The sequence below is a fragment of the Caretta caretta genome, chromosome 6 (assembly GCF_965140235.1).
Source record: "Caretta caretta isolate rCarCar2 chromosome 6, rCarCar1.hap1, whole genome shotgun sequence".
Lineage (NCBI taxonomy): Eukaryota > Metazoa > Chordata > Testudines > Cheloniidae > Caretta > Caretta caretta.
Genome location: NC_134211.1, coordinates 69,254,761 through 69,274,317, shown reverse-complemented (window position 1 = coordinate 69,274,317; position 19,557 = coordinate 69,254,761). Strand labels below are relative to the sequence as shown.

At 45.5% G+C, this 19,557-nt stretch overlaps 1 protein-coding gene and 1 long non-coding RNA gene across 2 annotated transcripts in view; one reads left to right on the top strand and one right to left on the bottom strand.

The window, feature by feature from the left end:
• TYRO3 (TYRO3 protein tyrosine kinase) overlaps positions 1-13,446 on the top strand; it is an 82,413-nt gene extending 68,967 nt beyond the window's left edge. The window contains exon 19 of the mRNA XM_075129693.1: positions 13,036-13,446. Within this exon, the coding sequence (XP_074985794.1) occupies positions 13,036-13,180 (145 nt within the window). The 3' untranslated portion in view covers positions 13,181-13,446. The remainder of the gene's footprint in view (positions 1-13,035) is intronic.
• A 2,026-nt stretch (positions 13,447-15,472) lies between these two features.
• Positions 15,473-19,555, bottom strand: LOC142072541 (uncharacterized). The gene is made up of 2 exons (XR_012668967.1): positions 19,210-19,555; positions 15,473-16,132 (listed from the first exon to the last, which is right to left on the bottom strand). It is a non-coding gene; the product is annotated as an uncharacterized LOC142072541 (long non-coding RNA).
• Between the last annotated feature and the right edge of the window lie 2 nt (positions 19,556-19,557).

Below are 19,557 nucleotides of genomic sequence, written 5' to 3'. Positions count from 1 at the left end.
AGGGTTCAATATGCCTTTCCAAATATATTTCTTCACTGTGGATACATGTTTTTTATTCTTCTTCACATTCTAGTAAAATAAAGTGACAATGAGGAGCACATTTCACAACTGGACCCAATTCTACTAAGTTATACTAGTGTAACTCTAGAGTAAAACAACAGTGAAATTCACCAATTTCATCTGAGTTACTCTGGATCTACAGCAGTGCAAATGAAAGCAGAATTTGGCCAGCTATTTGCAATATGTCCAGAACAATAAAAAGCATTAATTAGGAGTTTAAATCCACATTAATGCTCTGATTACTTACCAATTTGAGCTCTGAAGGTTCTGTAACAGCTCTTCTGTGATCATGGAGTGTATGCCTAAGGTGTAATATGTTACTGGGATTAAAAGTGCAAATTTGCATAAGGGGGACACAATAAATATATGAAGGATCTGAACTAAACTCCCTGAAAAACATTTTTTCCTCTGTGTCATTTAAATATCTTCAGATATAATGGGTCAGATGCTGGCTTCAGCTGTGCTCAGAAGGCCGCTGTATGGTTTTAAAGATATTGTGCCAAATTCTGATCTTAGTTATGCCAGTGCAGCTCCATTGAAGTTAATACACTGGGTTGCACAAGTGTACCTGAGAGAAGAATTTGATCCATTACCTGAAATATTTTCCAGCTTCAAATACATCTATTGATGAAGTCTATTTGGGACATCACTAAAGTTTCCTGGGACTGTTGCACTGCCAGTGGGCCACATTTTCTGTTGGCACAAGTGGACAAAGCCCCATTTCCACAAGCAGAGAATTTGGCTCAAAGTTTTCTCTTTTTTCTAACTAAATATACGTGGGCAAATATTCCTAGTCTGCTGAATTCTGCAATTTTGAAGTCAGTGAAGCTGCACTACTGTAATTGAGGAAAATAATTTGACCAACAGAGACTTCTTCTTGGGGCATATGCTACTTGCACCAGAGAATCATTATGTTACTGAAGCGTGACTTATGTAACAGGATCTTTTACAGCCTGCTGATTCTCCTGTCACACTGCTGTAAATAAGGAGTAGCTCCACTGATGTCACAGACAATGCAATGGTGTAAAACCAACATACGTGAGAGGGGAAATCAAGCCCATAATCTACCATTCAAATAGCCTTCCCTGAAATCACATTCTGACTTCTCTTGTATGAAGATGACCTGTAAGGATCGAATCAGCCTTATGCTTTTTCACCTAATCAAACATCATTTAGTATCACTGAGGCCTGATTTTGATATCACATCAGTGTCAATCAATAGTAATTCCATTCTGTCTCACGTGCGTGTATAGTGTCTGCAGAGCAACATTCTTTAGACGCAGTTGCAGGTCCATAAGCCATTTCAAGGCTGCCTCTGTGACACTGATAATATCCTCCATTTCACCTTTGAATCCATATTTGGGGCACTACGTTATGATGTGTTTGATGGTTTGGAAGTTCTCACCACAGTTGCATGCAGGGGAGTCTTTGATTTTCCACTTGTGCACAAAGTAGCCACAGGTTCCATGGTTTGTTTGGATGTGGTTCAGTGTGGTCCAAAGTCTACATGGCAGGTTGAAACTGGGAGGGTGGCTTGTTGGGCCTGTGATAATGTGCTTGCTTGGAATGGTGGATGAGGTTCTGATACTTTGCCATTCCCTGGCCAGATCCAGAGACATGAGGTGGTCGCATGGAGTCCATAGTGGTTTTCGTGATTTCAGGCATTGTTGGGGTATGTTGTCCATAACCTGCTGGATGGGAAGTTCCAGGTAGTCTTTGTTGGCCCCAGGGGCTACTACCCCTGAATGTATCTTTAATGGCTCCCAGTGGAGCAGATTACTGAAAAAGGTCCACAGTAATTAATTTGCATACACTGAGAAGGAATTACACAAGCGGTAAAGGGTTACATTAATGTCTAACATAGGAGTCATGTGCTTAAAGAACTATACATTAAGAGCTATACATTCCTCTTAGTGAGCCACTCTTTCACAAACATACACAAACAGGCCCTGTACCAGCCTCACACAGTTCCTGCTTGGCAAACAGAGAAGGTGGTTACCATATCTATGGATGACTTCTTCCCTCCAGGTCTGGTCTCCTTGGCACTCTGGCCTGTCTCGAATTCCCTCAAGGCAAGGCCTTGGCTGCCAGGAAACCCCTCGGCTGCCAGGAAACCCCTCTGGCTTACAGTCCTACTCGAGGCCACGGAACAGAGTTTTGGCTACTCTGTCTAGCAGCTTCTTCAAGCGTCAATTAAGGAATCCCCTCTCCCTTTTCTCTCTCTGACAGTAATTTACTTTGCTGTGGCTATAGCTTGACAGATAGCTGGAGACAGCAGAGGTGTTGATTTTAAAGTTCCCATGATGATTCGCATGGTCTGATTCAGCTGTATTGCAGCTTCTTGTCCACACTGGTGCACTGTACTCTGCAACTGAGAACACCAGGTCCACAGCCAATGTTCGTAGCACCAGGGCAGTTGATCCCCAGCTTGTTATCGCTAACTTTTGGATCCTGTTAATGCGAGTCTTCACTTTGGAGGCTGCTTTCTTGAGGTGGTCGTGAAAGGTGAGTGTGTGGTCAAGAATGACACCAAGATTATGACACAATGTCATAATGCACAGTTTCAACAGTTGGAGTGTTTTATGTGATTCTATTGTCAATTTGCTCTGATTTTCTTGGATTTGGTCTCAGCTGCCACTTTTGAAAATACTCCTCCCTGAACTTAAGGTCAGATGTCAGGGTCGTGTCAAGTTCTTTAAAGCTATGGGTCTGAATTGCAAATGCCAAATCATCAGCATATGCAAACTTCTGCACTATCCTTTCAGGCATATCACTCATGTAAACACTGAACAGTGTTCAAGTGACTACAGAGCCTTGTGGTAACCCATTATTCAAAGAGAGTGGCTTGCTGGTTTGACCTCTGAGGTATACACACATTGCTCTGCTGCTAAGCATGGTGCTCAGCATCCAGAGAATGCACAGGCAGGGGATCACTTTGGCCAGTTTTAGTAGCAATCCATCCATGCAGACTGTGATGTAAGCTGCTGACAGATTGAAAGTGGTTTAATTCCAGTGAAATAAATGGAATTACATCACCGTAAAACTGGTGTGAGTTCAAAATCAGACCTTGAATGGGATCCATGAAAGGACTTAAGGCTGCAATAGTGAGCGTCACAGTGCCTAGCTTTCATGTACCTAGGAAACCACAGGAGCAACACTGTGATCCACAAAGTCTGAGTTAGGCACCTAGGTTCCTTATTCCATGAACAGGGAGAAGTAGGCACCTAAGAATAGGTTTCAGAGTAGCAGCCGTGTTAGTCTGTATCTGCATAAAGAACAGGAGGACTTGGGGCACCTTAGAAACTATCAAATTTATTTGAGCATAAGCTTTCCTGAGCTACAGCTCACTTCATCGGATGCATGCAGTGGAAAATACAGTGGGGAGATTTATATACACAGAGAACATGAAACATTGTTAGTCTCTAAGGTGCCACAAGTACTCCTTTTCTTTTTGCACCTAAGAATGTGATTCACAAAGCCAGCACATTAGGCAAAGAGCAGCCTAAGCTAGCCAGTGGGAGATACTGACCAGAGATCTGTGTGCTAAGCCTCACCCCTCTCTTAAAGGTAGCCTAAGCCTGGGCTGCACAGAGGCACCTAGCTCTGCTAGTGACCCATGACCGGGGGAAGGATGGGCGCTTGACTGCCGAAGCTGCATGCAGGACCTGAAACAAAAGAGGCAGCAGCAGCACTCCTTTATAATGTGTAGCTTAGTGGCTAACTAGGCTACGAGTCATTCTAACTCTTTTTTTCTGGCTCAGGTAATATTTAAGTATTCCACTGTTTAATTAAAGTGGAACAACATCAATAGGCGAGATTGAGGGGGCTCTCACATCAGACTATTCCAAAGCCTAGTGATGAGGACGCTCACCTTAGAGGTGGTAGGGCCCTGTTCAAATCCCTTCTCCCCCTCAGAAGGAGGGGAGACTTGAAGCACATCCTCAATGAGTACCTGATCCACTTGGCTAAAGGTTCTAAGGGAGCTCTCCCCTCCCACAGCTGGTTTGTGTGAACTTGCCTGAGGGGCCTGATTTGGTAGGCATACGCAGAGACTGCCTACTAGATTGGGCAGCCAAACACCTCTCTTTCCCTGTTTGTGACTTGCTTAGGCAAGAGAGGTGTCCGGGAGCCCAGAGCAAGGCTGCGGTGTGCATGCACAGAGGAAAAAACTAAGGGTATGTCTATGCTACAGTGACACAGCTAGAGCACTGCAGCTCTGCCACTGTAGCACCATAGTGTAAATACTTCCTGCATTGATGGAAAGGTTTTTTCTGTTGAGGTAGATAATTCAATTCTCTGAGAGAAGCTAGGTTGATGGAAGAATCCTTCTGTCGACGTAGCTGGGTCTACACTGCATCTACAGTGTGGGTTCGTCAACCTAACTACATCCCTGGTCTACACCTAAAACTTAAGTCTATCTAGCTGCATTGCTCAGGGCTATGAAAAATTTCAAACCCTGTGAAATGTAGTTAGATTGACCTAACCCCCATTGTAGACACAGCTAGGTCAGTGGAAGAATTTGCCCGTCAACCCAGCTACTATCTCTCAGTGAGGCAGATTACCCGCAGCAATGGAAATATCCCGTCCATCAATTTAGGAGGTATCTACACTGAAGCAGCATAGCTGTGCCGCTGTAGCCATGGGTGCCAGGTTTGTATAATTTTTGGTGTTGCCCAGAACTGGTCCAAGCAGAGCCGTCCCGTCCCTATGGACAGGTCAGAAAATATAAGCCCAAACATTGGTGGAGCCAGGGCCATGTTCCCAATATTGGTGGAGCCTGGGCACCATGGGCCCATATAACTCGCCACCTCTGGCTGTAGCCCTTAGACGTCTACAGAATTTGGCAGCAGTCAAGCAGGAATTTTGTGGATCAGAGTGGTGCCTAAAAAATGGGACTGAGAAGCCTAAATCCCTTCATGAAACCCACCCCTTATGCCTAGCATGTTGCTAGATTAATTTTTATTGACATCAGAAAATCTGCACATTGGAGTGTCCCCACTGACTCTGAGCTTTCATTTAAAAAAATACAGTGATGGTTTTTACTCAGTAAACCTCTTGTAAGTGATCACAGCAACAAAGCATCACCAGACGTGTGACTTCACTATGAAAAAAGGTGTGTTCTTACCTTGTGGTCGCTAACATGTGGTAACTAACATGAGACATAATCTTGATGAAGACAATGCAGTTTATGGCTTTCACATGAGTTAACAGGTAAAGGTAAATCCTTCGCTCCCCCCAGAGTCTTTACCTTAACCTGCTAATGTATGAAAGCTATAAAGTGCCTTGTCTTCACTGGTTTACATCCGGTGAGCTAACATGAGGTAAAAACACATCATTTTTATAGTGTAGATGCACCCATAGAGTAAACAGTATGATACCAGTTTTCTTCCTGAGATGGTTAAGGGAAGAGTCAATCCTGCTGGGATTTTGAACCCATGGTTACAGAGATCATAGGGGGTTCAAAACTGAGACTTAAACCTGCTCTGCCATAAACTCTGGCATAACTTTAAAATATTTCTCCACAAAGAATACATACTTACAGCTGCTGAAATTTAATTTTAAAACATTCTGGGCCAAATTCTGTCCTTGGTTAGGAACATAGGAAATGTCATACCAGATACTTCAGAGGAGGGTGCAAGAAACCTTGTAATGGACAATTATGGCATAATATGCCGAGAGGGGAAATTTCCTCCTCACTCCAGGCTGTCAGTAGTTGGCTTATGCCCTGAAGAAAAAGGGTTTATTTAAATGTTTATCCTCACTCATATAACAGAGAGCAGAATTTGGCCTCCGGTTTTCAAATCTTTCACATTTCATTATTTACATTCCTCAGAAGTATGCCTGTAAAAACATTTAAATTTGGGCCTTTTAAAAAATAGAAGATGTTAATTTAATGGTCCAACGATATAGAGGCAAAAGTCTTCACAATATTTGCCAGAGGTTGTTTTCTTTTGAACCTGCCTTCAGGCTTGTTTTTGTCCTTCCAAGCTTTCTATCCCTAAACTCCCAGTTAACAATTTCTGAGTAATCTGAACACCTTCCCGTGGGCCATGCTGTCCTCTGTTACGTGACTACAACCCTATTACTTCGGTGAGGAAGCACCAGTATAAGTGAGGGAAAAAATGGCTTTCACTGGGCCTGATCCAGTGCCTATTAAAGTCAATGGAAAGATTTCCATTGACTTCAGTGGGCTTTCAACTCAGGCCCTTTAAGCTGTTCTGGTAGGAGGCTGTGCAAGATCAGATGGAGTGTTGATCATTGTGACTGATCAAATAACTTTCCCATACTAATCTAACTGTACTGTTTTGTCTATACGGATCGCCCACATCTTGGTTCAACATAGTAGAGTGCATGCTGTCCAAGCCAGTTTTACCATCTGAATGCTTTAATCTGTACAATAAGTTTGTTTGAGACTAGTAGTAATAGTAACACTGTTAATATACTTAACTCTCTCTATATATTTATCCAGGTTAATTGTAAAGAAGATATAATAATCTGTTATTAGAGAGAAAACCCTGTTCTCCATATTCATGGAATGTTGAATCAGGGAGATTTCAATTTTCAGAGTAGCAGCCATGTTAGTCTGTATTCGCAAAAAGAAAAGGAGTACTTGTGGCACCTTAGTGACTAACCAATTTATTCGAGCATAAGCTTTCGTGAGCTACAGCTCACTTCATCGGATGCATAAAGTGGAAAATACAGTGAGGAGATTTATATACACACAGACCATGAAAAAATGGATGTTTATCATAGAGATTTCAATGGCATTAATTTGAATTCTGCTCTCACTCTATTGCCTTCTGTGGAGCTACAGGGTGTAACAGAGAGCAGAATTTGTCATTCTGTTTTGCATTAACCTTTTTGCATGCAAAGCCTAGAGAGACATCCACATGTAAACTATTAAAGGACTCATTTATAAGGTCACCACCGAAATAGACAAGGAAGAAAAAGCAGCAATTACCAAACACATTCTACAATTGTCACTTTTTATTCTTTGCAGCTTTTGCTGGTTCTTTGTCTTTCAGGATGTTTGTAGAGACGCAAGGTGGGTGAGGGAATATCTTTTATTGGACCATCTTCTATTGGTGAAAGAGACAAGTATTCAAGCTCCACAGAGCTCTTCTTCAGGTCTTTGAGGTGCTCAAAACTGTGTCTCTTTCACCCCAGTGGAGGTTGGCCAAATAAAAGATATTACCTCACCCACCTTGTCTCCTTCCTATCTTGGGACCAACACGGCTACAGCAACACTACAAACAACAAAGGATGCTTTTAGAAATGTTAGTGACGATGATGTGATTCCTTTGTTCCCTTTCAGTACTGTCTATTCAGTGGTCTTTTTATTTACTAATTTAACCTAATTTAGTTTCATTTCTTATAGATGTATTGACTGGAACCATCAAAAATTATCTGGTGCATTTACACAACTTTAAAACAAAATACACGATATGCTGACTAATGTCAGCTCTAAGTCGACTCCCCAGAATACATTCACCGTCAGAAACTCCTCAAGCAAAAGCCTGAAGGCCTGATTCTCCACTGATACACACCTGGTGTAGACTATCTATCTGGTTTACTTACCTGGGCCCCGTTACCAATAACATCTGAGCCCCTCACAATCATTAATTTATCTCCACATCACCCCTGTAGGTGTATGATGCAAATTGCACCTCCTTGCACTTACAGTGGGAGCTGCACCAGAGTGGTGACTTGCCTGCTGGGAATTCTACCTGCAGGTGGCAGATTTAAATCCCAGCCAGGGGAACTGAGATCCACCAACAAAGGATATCCAGAAGATGGGCTGAAACAGGCACAGATTTATCCCCACACCAGCCCAAGTGCCTCCCTTATTTTGAGGTTGTCAGGGGCCACTTTAGCCCCTGGCACAGGTTATGGAAGAACTGAGGGCAAATCCACTCTGTAAATGGGCTATTGCAGAAGCACAGAATTGCTGGGTTGTAAGAATGTGCTGGCCACTGTCCCTTCTGCCTGCCCTCCTGCACAATGCTTGCTGTGCAGGGGCTGCATAGGGGATAGTGAAAGCACAGAACTAGGACTCCGATAGAGGGTGCCATGTGCTAGGGATATTTCTGACAGAAGAGGGTTATGCCAGCCCTGTGGCCCCTTGGTACTGGTGCAGCCAAGGTTGAATCTTGTCTTTAAACAACCCTATAATTTATACAGGGCTCCAGAGCTCTTATTATTTTAAAACATGACTATTATAGACTTAATAATATTTGCTGTAAAATAATTTTTCACAAATCTGAGAAATCAGCACACACAAAAAAGCATTTACAGCAATTATTTCTAGCAACAAGCTAGCAGTTTTGGACTGCAAGCAGAGGTCAGCTAGGAGCATGAAAATAATATACACTGATATGTATATAGGCAGCTTCTTTTTGCACTAAAATTAACAGATGCTAATATAAATACTTCTACGTTATTTTACTGATAGCTTCTTCAAACTAGCTCTCCAGTGTATCTGCTCATCGCCTTTGGAAGAAAAGCAAAGTGTGAGGGAAATGTTTACATTTTCGCCCGTTTTGCTGTCCTTAAACAATGAAATGCTGTCTCTGTGCGCCTTTGACAAAGAAAGAGCTCACTGTAAGGGTCAGAAATCTCAGGCTTTGCTGAAATTCTGGATTCTGCCTATAAATACAGTAGAAGTCTGTTCAACACACATCCTGGCTGCAAACAAAGACTGGCTCATCCAAATGTACCAGTCTGCATAAGGTGCTACAGGAAGCATGTGTCACCAGAGGAACGTTCAAAGAGCCATTCTCTTGGGTTGCCACAAAATGCCAGCAAAGTAAGTTAACTGCCTCCAAGCTTCTATAAATGGGCTGCAAATGCTTTTTTGAAAAATTACATCTGCACCAACGAAGAGAGTGCTTAGAGGCAGAAACAGCCGTCACTGTAAAGAAGAGAAGCTGCTAGCCAGGCACTGTGAATGCCCCCAGTGGCAAACATGTGGTACTTACAAAAGCAAAGAGAGTTGGTGGTGGAAGAGGCAAAGAGCTGCATGCTGGAAGCCTGCACAATTATTCAAGGCAATTACGATCTAGGACTCAGAAGCCAGCGTTAAAATAAATAAATAAACAAATGGAAAAAAAATCCACATTCGGAGCCAGCCATTTTATTAGTCAGCATCTTTCACCCATTACAAGACACCACCACATATAATCCTAAACAAATATTCATGTGCTCTTCATGCGTTCCTGAATGGTGGGAGGACGAAGTACAGATCAAAAAAATCCAGGGCAGTTGAGAAAGGAGAAATGCCTGTAGCCCAGACTTTCACAGCCACATTCTCTCGTCTCACCTACATGGCTACACCAATGTAATTCTACTCATTTCATTGGAGATGCACTAAGAGAACTGAGAGGTCACTTTGCCCTGTATCTCTTTGTTCAATAGACAAAGCTGTAGATTTGCCCTTCTGTTGGTGCACCCCAGTGTGGCTAGGAATGTGCACAGCTCTTGGAACAGTGCTTGCCAGGGAACTGCTGGTGGTGGTGTGGAGAAGCCGAGGAAAGCCTGCGTATTGCTTTTTGGAGTGCGTCGGTCTCCGTAGAGCAAAATAATGGAATGGAAAAGCAATTTTTAAAAAGCGGCAACAGTGAGGCAGATTTAACTTAAAGGGCATTTATGTACTTTAAGAATCCTGTGTGAAAGCGGAATGGTTGGCTTGGAATTCCTCCAGCGTGTGAGGTATTGAAAGTGGCTGCAATTTGCAGTATGTTACTGGATAGGCAATTTTTCATTGATCTCAGATTTAGCCAGTTCTCTCCATGTAACCAAGGAATAATAATGATCTCCTTGCAGGTAACATGCCTGCAAGCAAAAGCAAACATGAATTTTTATAGAGCTGCGATATTATTTGGGGAAGGAATGTTTCACCCACAAGTGTAAGATCCATCATTTATGTTAACTAAAGGGTAGTATGATGGGATCCCTGTGGTATATTATCCCTCTCTCTTGCTATTCAGACAGCAACAGAATAGCTGGCTGATGCCCCTTCTACTGGAAAAAGGACAGGAGATTGGAAGGTCCTGTGGCAGTTGGGGAATGTCAGCTGAACAGGGGGAAAACTGATCGGTGGGGCAAAGTGCTAAATACAACCGATAAAGGGGAAAAGACAAACCCTATGGAGATGTAAAGTGCCCCCTAGGGAATGGGGTAACTGGCAAAAAATAGGGGGCACTGCTTGGAGATTTGTTTTATTGTTGCCTCAGGGAACAATCATGCTTAGTCAAATAATAAGGGTGGATTGTACCTGTTAGGGCAGGGGTGGGGAACCTTTTTTCTACCAGGGGCCACTGACCCACAGAAAAAGTCAATTGCGGGCCACACCCAACCCTGTGGGGGAGTGGGCACAGAGGCTCAGGGCTTCCCCTAGGCTCCAGGGTGGGGCCAGAAATGAGGGGTGTAGGTGGGGGCTCTGGGCAGGGGCTTGGAGTGTGAGTGTGGGGTCTGGGAGGGAGTTATGGTGCAGGAGGGGGTTCTGACTTGAGGCTGGGTGTTTGGGGTGCAGGCTTTGGCTGGGCGGCACTTACCTCAGTCAGTTCCCAGTCGGGGTGCTAAGGCAGGCTCTCAGAAAGAAGCGCCCACCATGTCCAGCCCCCAGGTGGAGGGAACAGGGGGCTCTGCACGGTGCATGCTGGCTGCACCCGCAGGCATTGCCCCCGCAGCTCCCATTTGCTACGGTTCCCGGCTAATGGGAGCTGTGGAGCCAGCATTGGCGGCGGGGGCAGTGTGGAGCTTCCCTTATCACCCCTGTGCCTAGCAGCCGCAGGGACATACCAGTCATTTCCGGGAGCTGCGCAGAGCCAACCGGACTTTTAATGGCCTGGCAACCTGGCGCTTGCGGCTCCAGCCCTGCAGTGGGGGAGCACCGAGGCTCGGGGCTTCCAGCCTGTGGCATGGAGACCTGCTGCGGGCTGAATGAAATGATGCAGTGGGATGGATCTGGCCTGTGGGCTGTAGGTTCCCCACCCCTGTGTTAGGGACTCCCACAGTGGGAGCCCTGCTGAGTCATGCCACCACAGAGGGAATTTCCAGAAGATTTGTGCTTCAAGTAGGCACAGTCCCTCCAGGAACAAGCTGGCACAAAGGGGCAGTGAACCCACTAATCCATTCCCTCCTGGTAGTACTACATGTGGTCCCCTCTGTGGGCAGTAGTTCTGTCTCCCCCACACCTCCTATAGGGTGGCCAGCACCACAGAGGACACTAGCTGGGGGCAATCCCTGTGCTTAGGAGAGTTCAGGAACTGCTGTTGTCCCTGACTCCTGTGCTAGGGTGGGGGGAGAGGGTAGCTTGTGAAGGGGGAAGGCTCCTTGCATCCTTTCCTCTCCTTGGGCAACCATGCTAGGCCATGTGAGTTAATTTCTACAAAAGCAGAAAGAGCTGGAGTTTATATTGGGAACCTCAAGTCAGGCAAAAGAGGGCCTGTGATGTCATAGGAATGAGAGACGTCTTTCTCATGCAACACTAGTGCCGGGGACCATCTCTACTAGCTGGTCAGGGACACCCATAGGATAAAAGAACATTGACAGCCTTGCAGACTCCCACAGGGAATGCTCTGGGGAACTATGGATTGTTGAGTCTATGAACAACACCACCCTGTGTGTGTAAGGTAGGAACCCCAAATAGTTGTTAGAGTGTTCTCACATTTGATTAATTATGTATTAATTCTTAATACAGTTTTGTCCTACTTTTCCCTTTACTGTGACGTGTGCACAGTTCTTTGTTCTAAAATGCAGAGAATGGGACAAGAGGTCTACTTTTTTGTCCCACTGTCCTATCAACCTTCCTGGTCCCTCACCAAAACCTTTTCCATGACAACCCTACTTGTCTCCTAGCACTTTTCTTTGAAAATCTGATCAGCCTACAGAGGGAAGGTAGGTTGTGAGGGACAGAGATAGGAATGGGCAGTGAAGGAGTTGGTGAGGACTGTGGGCTTTGGTACAGGCTTATTTTGAGCATCACCATGCCTTCAATTTATCTGAAGCTCAAAAGCTTGTCTCTCACACCAAGGGAAATATCTTTTATTGGTCTAATAAAAGATATGACCTCACTCACCTTGTCTCTCCAATATCTTGGGATCAACATGGCTCCAACAACACTGCAAACATCAATTTATCTAGAATTGAGGTTCCCAGGACTGAATGCAGTTTTCTAGGAACCTTTTCACCAGAGCAGTATAAAGACCTTCCCTTCTCTGAGATGGGATTCTTCTGCCTTTACAAACCAAAACCATGTTGTGTTCTTTTGCAGCCATATTGCACTGCAAGCTCATTTTGAATATGCTGTCCATGATTGACTTCAGATTTCTTTCAGCGTTGCGGCTTTCCAAGTGTCTCCTTCTCAATAAATATTTGTGACTTATTTTATTTCCCCTGTATGTCTTAGCTTGCATTTGTCCAATTCAAATAACCTTTTTAGGTCCCTTTGTATTACTTCTCTCTTCTTTCTGGTGTTCACAGCTTCTCCCAATTTCGTATCATCTGCAAATTTAATACATATGCTATTTCCTCCGTTCTTCTTGATAACTAAAGAATTTGTTAAATAAAATTGGATCTAACATCTGTCTCTTGTGGAATTGGGCCCCATTTACATTACAGATGCAATTCTGTCAAGGAACTGGTTAAAACATGGTTGTCCCTTAACCTGGTTACAAACAAGTTTCAATTTACAATGTAGGTAAAATTAAAACCTCCAAAAATTTAGCCTTCAAAACTTTCTAACTAGGCTAAAGCCCACCAAGAAGCCTTCAAGACATCAGCCTGATGGAACTTTCTCCATCCCATGATTCCAACCATATCCCATATTTTTTGCACTTAAAAAAAAAAATCCCACAAACTCGTGTGGCACTTTTCGGTGTCTGACAGAAGCATGGAGCCCAAAGAGCTCTGCACTATTCTCATGAACACTGCAAATACAGGATGCATGAATATTCTGTATTTTCACACCCACAGGAAGTGCCACAATAACCAGGGACACGAGAATGTCTTCAAAGACAGTTTGCTGAGGGACATAGCAGAAAAAAATTTCAAGGTTGCTGGTGGCATTGGAGCAGCTGCAGATGGTGGAGCGCCGCTTCTAGGCCCGAGAAATGGGTAGCTGACTTGTCTCATGATCACATCATAATGCAGGTTTCGGATGACAAGCAGTGGTTGCAGAACTTTTGGATGCGAAAGGCCACATACCTGTATCTGTGTGCTTGTCTCAGCCCTCCAGCACAGGAACACCAGAATGAGAGCTACACTGACAGTGGAGAAACAAGCAGTGGTCACACTGTGAGAGAACCTGGATTTGTGCAGGAAATGGCCCAACTTTATTATCATGCACATTGTGTAAAGAGTTGTCACTTTGGATGGGCTATCACCAGCAGGAGAGTGAATTTGTGTGGGGGGGTGGAGGGTGAGAAAACCTGGATTTGTGCTGGAAATGGCCCACCTGATGATCACTTTAGATAAGCTATTACCAGCAGGACAGTGGGGTGGGAGGAGGTATTGTTTCATATTCTCTGTGTATATATAAAGTCTGCTGCAGTTTCCACGGCATGCATCCGATGAAGTGAGCTGTAGCTCACGAAAGCTCATGCTCAAATAAATTGGTTAGTCTCTAAGGCGCCACAAGTACTCCTTTTCTGTTTGCAAATACAGACTAACACGGCTGTTACTCTGAAAACTGTGGAAACTTGTAATGCTGGTCTACTACTAGTCAGTGGGAAATCCACAGTCGGGACTGTTATCATGCAAGTGTGCAGGGCCATTGTCTCCAGCTACACAGGACTGTGACTCTCAGCTATGTGCAAGACATAGTGGATGGATCTGCAACAATGGGGTTTTCGAACTGAGGAGGAACAATAGACAGCACGCATATCCCTATTTGACACCAGCCCACCTTGCCACCACATACATCAACAGGGAGGGCTACTTTTCTACGGTTATGAAAGCACTGGAGGATCACTGGGGACGCTTCACCGATATCAGTGTGGGCTGGTCAGGGAAGGTGCATGATGTTTACATCTTTAAGAACACAGACTTGTTCAGAAAGCTGTAAACAGGGACATTCTTTTCTGACTGGCAGATTGGTGATATTGAAATGGGAGAGCCCACCCCTTGCTCCTTTGGCTCATGACGCCATACAATGGCCACCTTGACAGCACGAAGGAAAGATTCAATTGCTGGTTTTGCTGGTGCAGAATGACAATTGAATGTGCTTTTGGTAGACTGAAGGGACGCTGCCAGTGTTTACTCAAAAGATTAGATCTCAGTGAGAAAAATATCCCAATGGTTATAGCTAAGGGCCTACCAAATCCACAGCCATGAAAAATGCATCACTGACCACGAATTCTGGTCTCTTGTGTGCGTTTACCTTATACTATACAGATTTCACAGGGGAGACCAGCATTTCTCAGATTAGGGGTCCTGAGCCTAGAAGGAGTTGCAAGGAGGTCACAAGGTTACTTTAGGGGGGTCACGGTGTTGCCCCCTTTACTTCTGTGTTGCCTTCAGAGCTGGGCATCTAGAGAGCAGCGGTTGTTGGCCAGGCGCCCAGCTGTGAAGGGAGCACCCCGCCAACAGCAGCACAGAAGTAAATGTGACAATACCATATCATGCCATCCTTACTTCTCCACTGCTGCCTGCAGAGCTAGGTGGACGGAAAGTGGTGGCTGCTGACTGAGGGCTCAGTTCTGCAGGAAACAACACAGAAGTAAGGGTGACAACACCATACCATGCCATCCTTACTTCTGCGCTACTGCTGATGGCAGCTCTGCCTTCACAGCTGGGCTCCCTGCCAGCAGCCACTGCTCTCCAGCTGCCCAGCTCTGAAGGCAGTGCCGCCGCCAGCAGCAGTGCAGAAGGAAGGGTAGCAGTACAGCAAACTTCCCCCTCCCCCCACAACTTCTTTTTGGGTAAGGATCCCTACAATTACAACAGGGTGAAATTTCAGATTTAAATAGCTGAAATTTACAATTTTTAAAATCCTCTGACTGTGAAACTGACCAAAATGGACCATGAATTTGGTAGGGCCCTAGTTATAGCCTCATGTTGTGTCCTGCATAATATCTGTGAGGCAAAGTGGGAAAAGCTGCCACCAAGGTGGACAGCAGAGATGGAGCAGTTCTCCACTGACTTTAAACAACCAGTCACAAGGGCCATTACAAGAGCTTAACATGGAGCTATGCAGTTGAGGGACACTTTGAAAGAGCACTTTAATAGTAAGCCACAGTAGGGTTCTGTGTTGGAGTATGCTCTGGGCCTGTAGCTTTGGGTGCTTCTCAGAACTGTTGTGTTTGCTGTCCATTTATAAATATAACTGGGAGTTTTCTGAAATTATGAACTAGGTGGTGCTTTGAATACCACTATGAATTCTGCAAAATTTGTTGTGAACGAATAAAGATAATTTGATCTTCCAAAAACAGAACTTTATTGAGTGGGAGAAAACAGTGCAGAAAATCAATGTGCAAATAAACCCACAGGCAATGTTATACAAATTTTTAACATAAATTAACTTGGTGAAAATTTTAAACTTGAAAGGGAGGAAACATTCATGTCTATCTGAGTGCACAAATGTAGACCGTTGTGGCTATGCATACACCAACTGTGGTTCTCACAGGTCAGTGTATGTGAAGCAGTGGTTTTCCTTGCTGTTCCCCAAACATGTAGTAGCAGGGGTACTTATGTGCACTGTGTTGCCATCTGGTATGTTGACGGGTCTAGGAAGTAGCGACCATGGAGTCCTCCAAAGACTGCAAAGGGCAGAGAATTGTGGATTTTTGGACCCGTAGGTCAACAAAGGTCTGTAGCATTTGGGTTTGCTGCCTCGGAAGATCCATTATGTCTGTGTGCATTTCCCTCTCCTTGTCTAGCTGGGACTCCTGACCTTTTTCCTGTCCTCTCTGTCCTTCTCCATACTGTCGATCACATTGGCCCTTCAAGCCCTTTGTTCACAGTCCGATACAGCACTAGCTTGCAGGATTTTGCAGAACACGTGCTCTCCAGTTCTCTTCTTTCTCCTCCTCATTGTGGTCAGGCACATCCCTCAAGCCCTCCGTGTCAGAAGCTGCTGATAAAACCAGACAGATGTACCACTGGATTTACAGTTACAAGTGAAAGGTAAGTTTCAAAACTCTCTTCCCTTATTCCCATAAACGCTTTTACTTAGACACACTTAGTAACACTGCAGCTTTGGAGCGCCTCTACACAGCACTGCTCTCCAGTCCCCGTCATGGTGAGTATGGCCCACGAGGGGCAAGGCCGGAGAAGGATTTTCTGTTGCATGAAGCTATAAAATTTTGGTCCCTATTTCATGGGTATGAGTATAGGGCAACGGCACTGAATATTGGCACTATTTTCCACAGGTGGGGGTGATTTTAGCTGATCTCTCTCTCCTGTGGGTCACAAAAGTACAGAGAACACAGTTGCTACTGGCGTCCCAAAACTGTCCAGGCCCATATGCTGCTAGCCTGTTTACTGCAATGGTGCCAGCCGAACTCACTGCAGAGTGGGAAAGTGTCCTACTGCAGAGAAAGAAATAAGGAGCCATCTCTAGAAACCTACAGGAGAGGACTACAGAGATCCTACATGAAAATTTCATTGATATTTCTCTGGAATATAAAAGGGACATCCCCATGTACATAAACAAAGTGCTTCGCATGACTCCCTTCCCCACCTAATCCAACATGGGAATGAAAAACAGATGCCAACTCTACCTCTGTTTGTTGTATCTCTATCTCTTCTCATACAAATAGAACACTGAAAAGTTGATACCTCTGCCTTGTTAATTTGGGGATGGGCTGGGTGCCATCTTTAAATTTAACCATTGTTACTCAAAATACATGCACACACTTACTAGAGTTCAATTCCCTTTCATCAGGCTCATCCATGCTCAGGACAGGCTAGCCTGTAGAGGAGTTGCAAATCAGCCATGCCATGTGGCAGGGTCTGAATCCCCACTCAGGTCTTCCCCCTCCCTCCCTCCCTCTCCTCACAGTTCTTGGCAGAGATCTCTGTCTCAGGCGCCTCCAAGGTATTCAGAGTTGTCCATGGGGTGCTGGTGGGGTCTCTGCCAAGCGTGACATGCAGTTAGCTGTAAAAGCAGCAGATCTACAGGGCAGCACCAGATCTACTGTTGGCCTCCCTGGCCTTGTGGTATCCCTGGTGAAGTTCTTTCGCTTTCATGCAACACTGCTGTTGATCCTTGTTGTACCCCTTTTCCTGCATTCCCTGTACAATCTGCTCATAGATATCCCTGTTTCTATGACTGATCTGTAGTTGTGCTTGCAGAGCCACTTATTCCCACAGACCCAGGAGATCCAATACTTCCGGTTTACGCCAGGCAGGAGTGCATCTAGTGTGTGGAATCTGCATGGACGGTTGCACACAAAAAGGAAGAACTGCTAGATTTATCCTAAGGTGGGCAATTGAGAAAACACATTTCAAAACCACATAGGGATTTTTAACTTGGTATGTGGCTTCTGGTGGCCCTGGGCAGTGGAGTTTAAAATTGTTTCCAGATTGGTAAATATCACAGGGAATGGGGCATTGTGGGACAGCTGCTGGACGACTGTTAGGGTTGACACAGGTCATGCAGTGTCTACACTCACTCTGCACCAACCTCAATAGGTTGACCATGGCTCTGTGCTGTTAAGGAGGTGGTTTTACTATGTCTTGTGATGGGGTTGCTGGCTGGAGACAAATTTGAGTGTAGATACATGCATGCAGAGTTCAACATAAGGAAACATATGTCAACATGTGCAGTGTAGACCAGGCTATGTCCCATTTTCAAATAGTCTTACTCCCACTGAAAGTCAAGTGCATAATCAAATGAAAGTTAAGTGCGCAAATCATGTGAAAATTCACTTATACGTAGCTATTAATATATTTATGCATTCACTAAGTAGTCTTATATTGAGTTTTCTCTTGCTTGTATGAGAACATATATTTGGTGCAACCTTCAGTTAAAGCCTGACATTTCTTAAAGTGTTTCTTTATACTAAAAAATCTTTAATTTATTGGCTGTACGATAGTATTTTTTCTTCACCTCGTCTGTCCTTTGTCCTATATCCTTTACAACCAAACTATTTTTATAGCCAAAGAACTGAGGTATTTTATGAACAAACAATCCCCCCAACTTGTGACATTCCGTTTCTTACTGGATATGTAACTATTGGTGTCAGGGGTGGCCAACCTGTGGCTCTGGAGCCACATGCGGCTCTTCAGAAGTTAATATGCAACTCCGTGGGTGAAGCTACAGGTGCCAACTTTCCAATGTGCCGGGGGGTGCTCACTGCTCAACCCTTCACTCTGCCACACACCCTGCCCCCAACTCCACCCCCTCCCCTGAGCCTGCCATGCCCTCGCTCCTCCCCAAGCCTCCTGCTTGCCATGGAACAGCTGATCCGGAGGTGGGGGGAGATGCTGATCGGCAGGGCTGCCGGTGGGTGGGAGGCACTGGGAGCAGGGGGTGAAGCTGATGGGTGGGGGGGGGGGCGCTGATGTATTACTGTGGCTCTTTGGAAATGTACATGGGTAAATTCTGGCTCCTTCTCAGGCTCAGGCTGGCCACCCCTGATTGGTGCAAATGATGTACTCAGGTGCAATATATAAAGTGTTTAAAAAAGTTAAGAGATTCCTCAGAAATATTACACATCTGATAAATGTACGTAAGCTATAACATAAACCTGCCCTTCTCTTGCAAAGCCCCTGCTAGTCTGCTTTGTGGAGGTCTAGCCACTGCTAAGCATCACCAGCCTCATTCCTTACTCCCTTAAACTCTTTTTTTGCAATTGATAGTGGAGTCCCGGATGAGGCTGCAGGTCTTCTGGAATGTTCATCCCGATGTTCTGTAAAGCGGCACCTCCGATGCTGGCGCCACAGATCTACGCGGAGGTGCCATCCGGGCGGGGGAATGTGTCTGAGCCACCAGGAGGGTCCTCTGTCATCTCCGGCTTTGGCAGAGGCGTCCTGCCCGTTCCTGGGGCGCAGAGTCGGGGCTTTCAGGGGGAGCGGCGCTCGGGGAGACCCAGGGGCTGGCGCTCCAGAGACGGGCAGCGGGGGGGGGGGGGGGGGGCTACCACGTCGGGAGGGATCCAGGCAGGGCAAGAGCTGAGAGGGGAATGACGGGAGGCTGTCAAGTACCTGGCACATGAAGACACCTGCTCAGCACGCCCGGCCCGTCGGCTCGCCCCGCGGCTTCGGCTGCTCCCTGCCAGCTAGTCTCACGCCGAGCCTAGTCTCGCCGCCCGCTCCTCACCCGGCGAGCGACTACCTAATGGGGCCAGGCCGTTATTTGGGGCCGGCAAGGAGAGAATCACGTGAGCCCTACAGGCAACCAATGAGGAACGAGTTTTGTTTGGCCCACGCGAGAACAGCGTGTTTCCCTCGCGCAGGGGAGGGGCAGGAAGGGCGTGGTCAAGAGAAGGAACGGAAACTACGTGAACTGGTCACACAGCCAATCAGGAGGGCGCTTGTGCGGCCGTCGCGAGG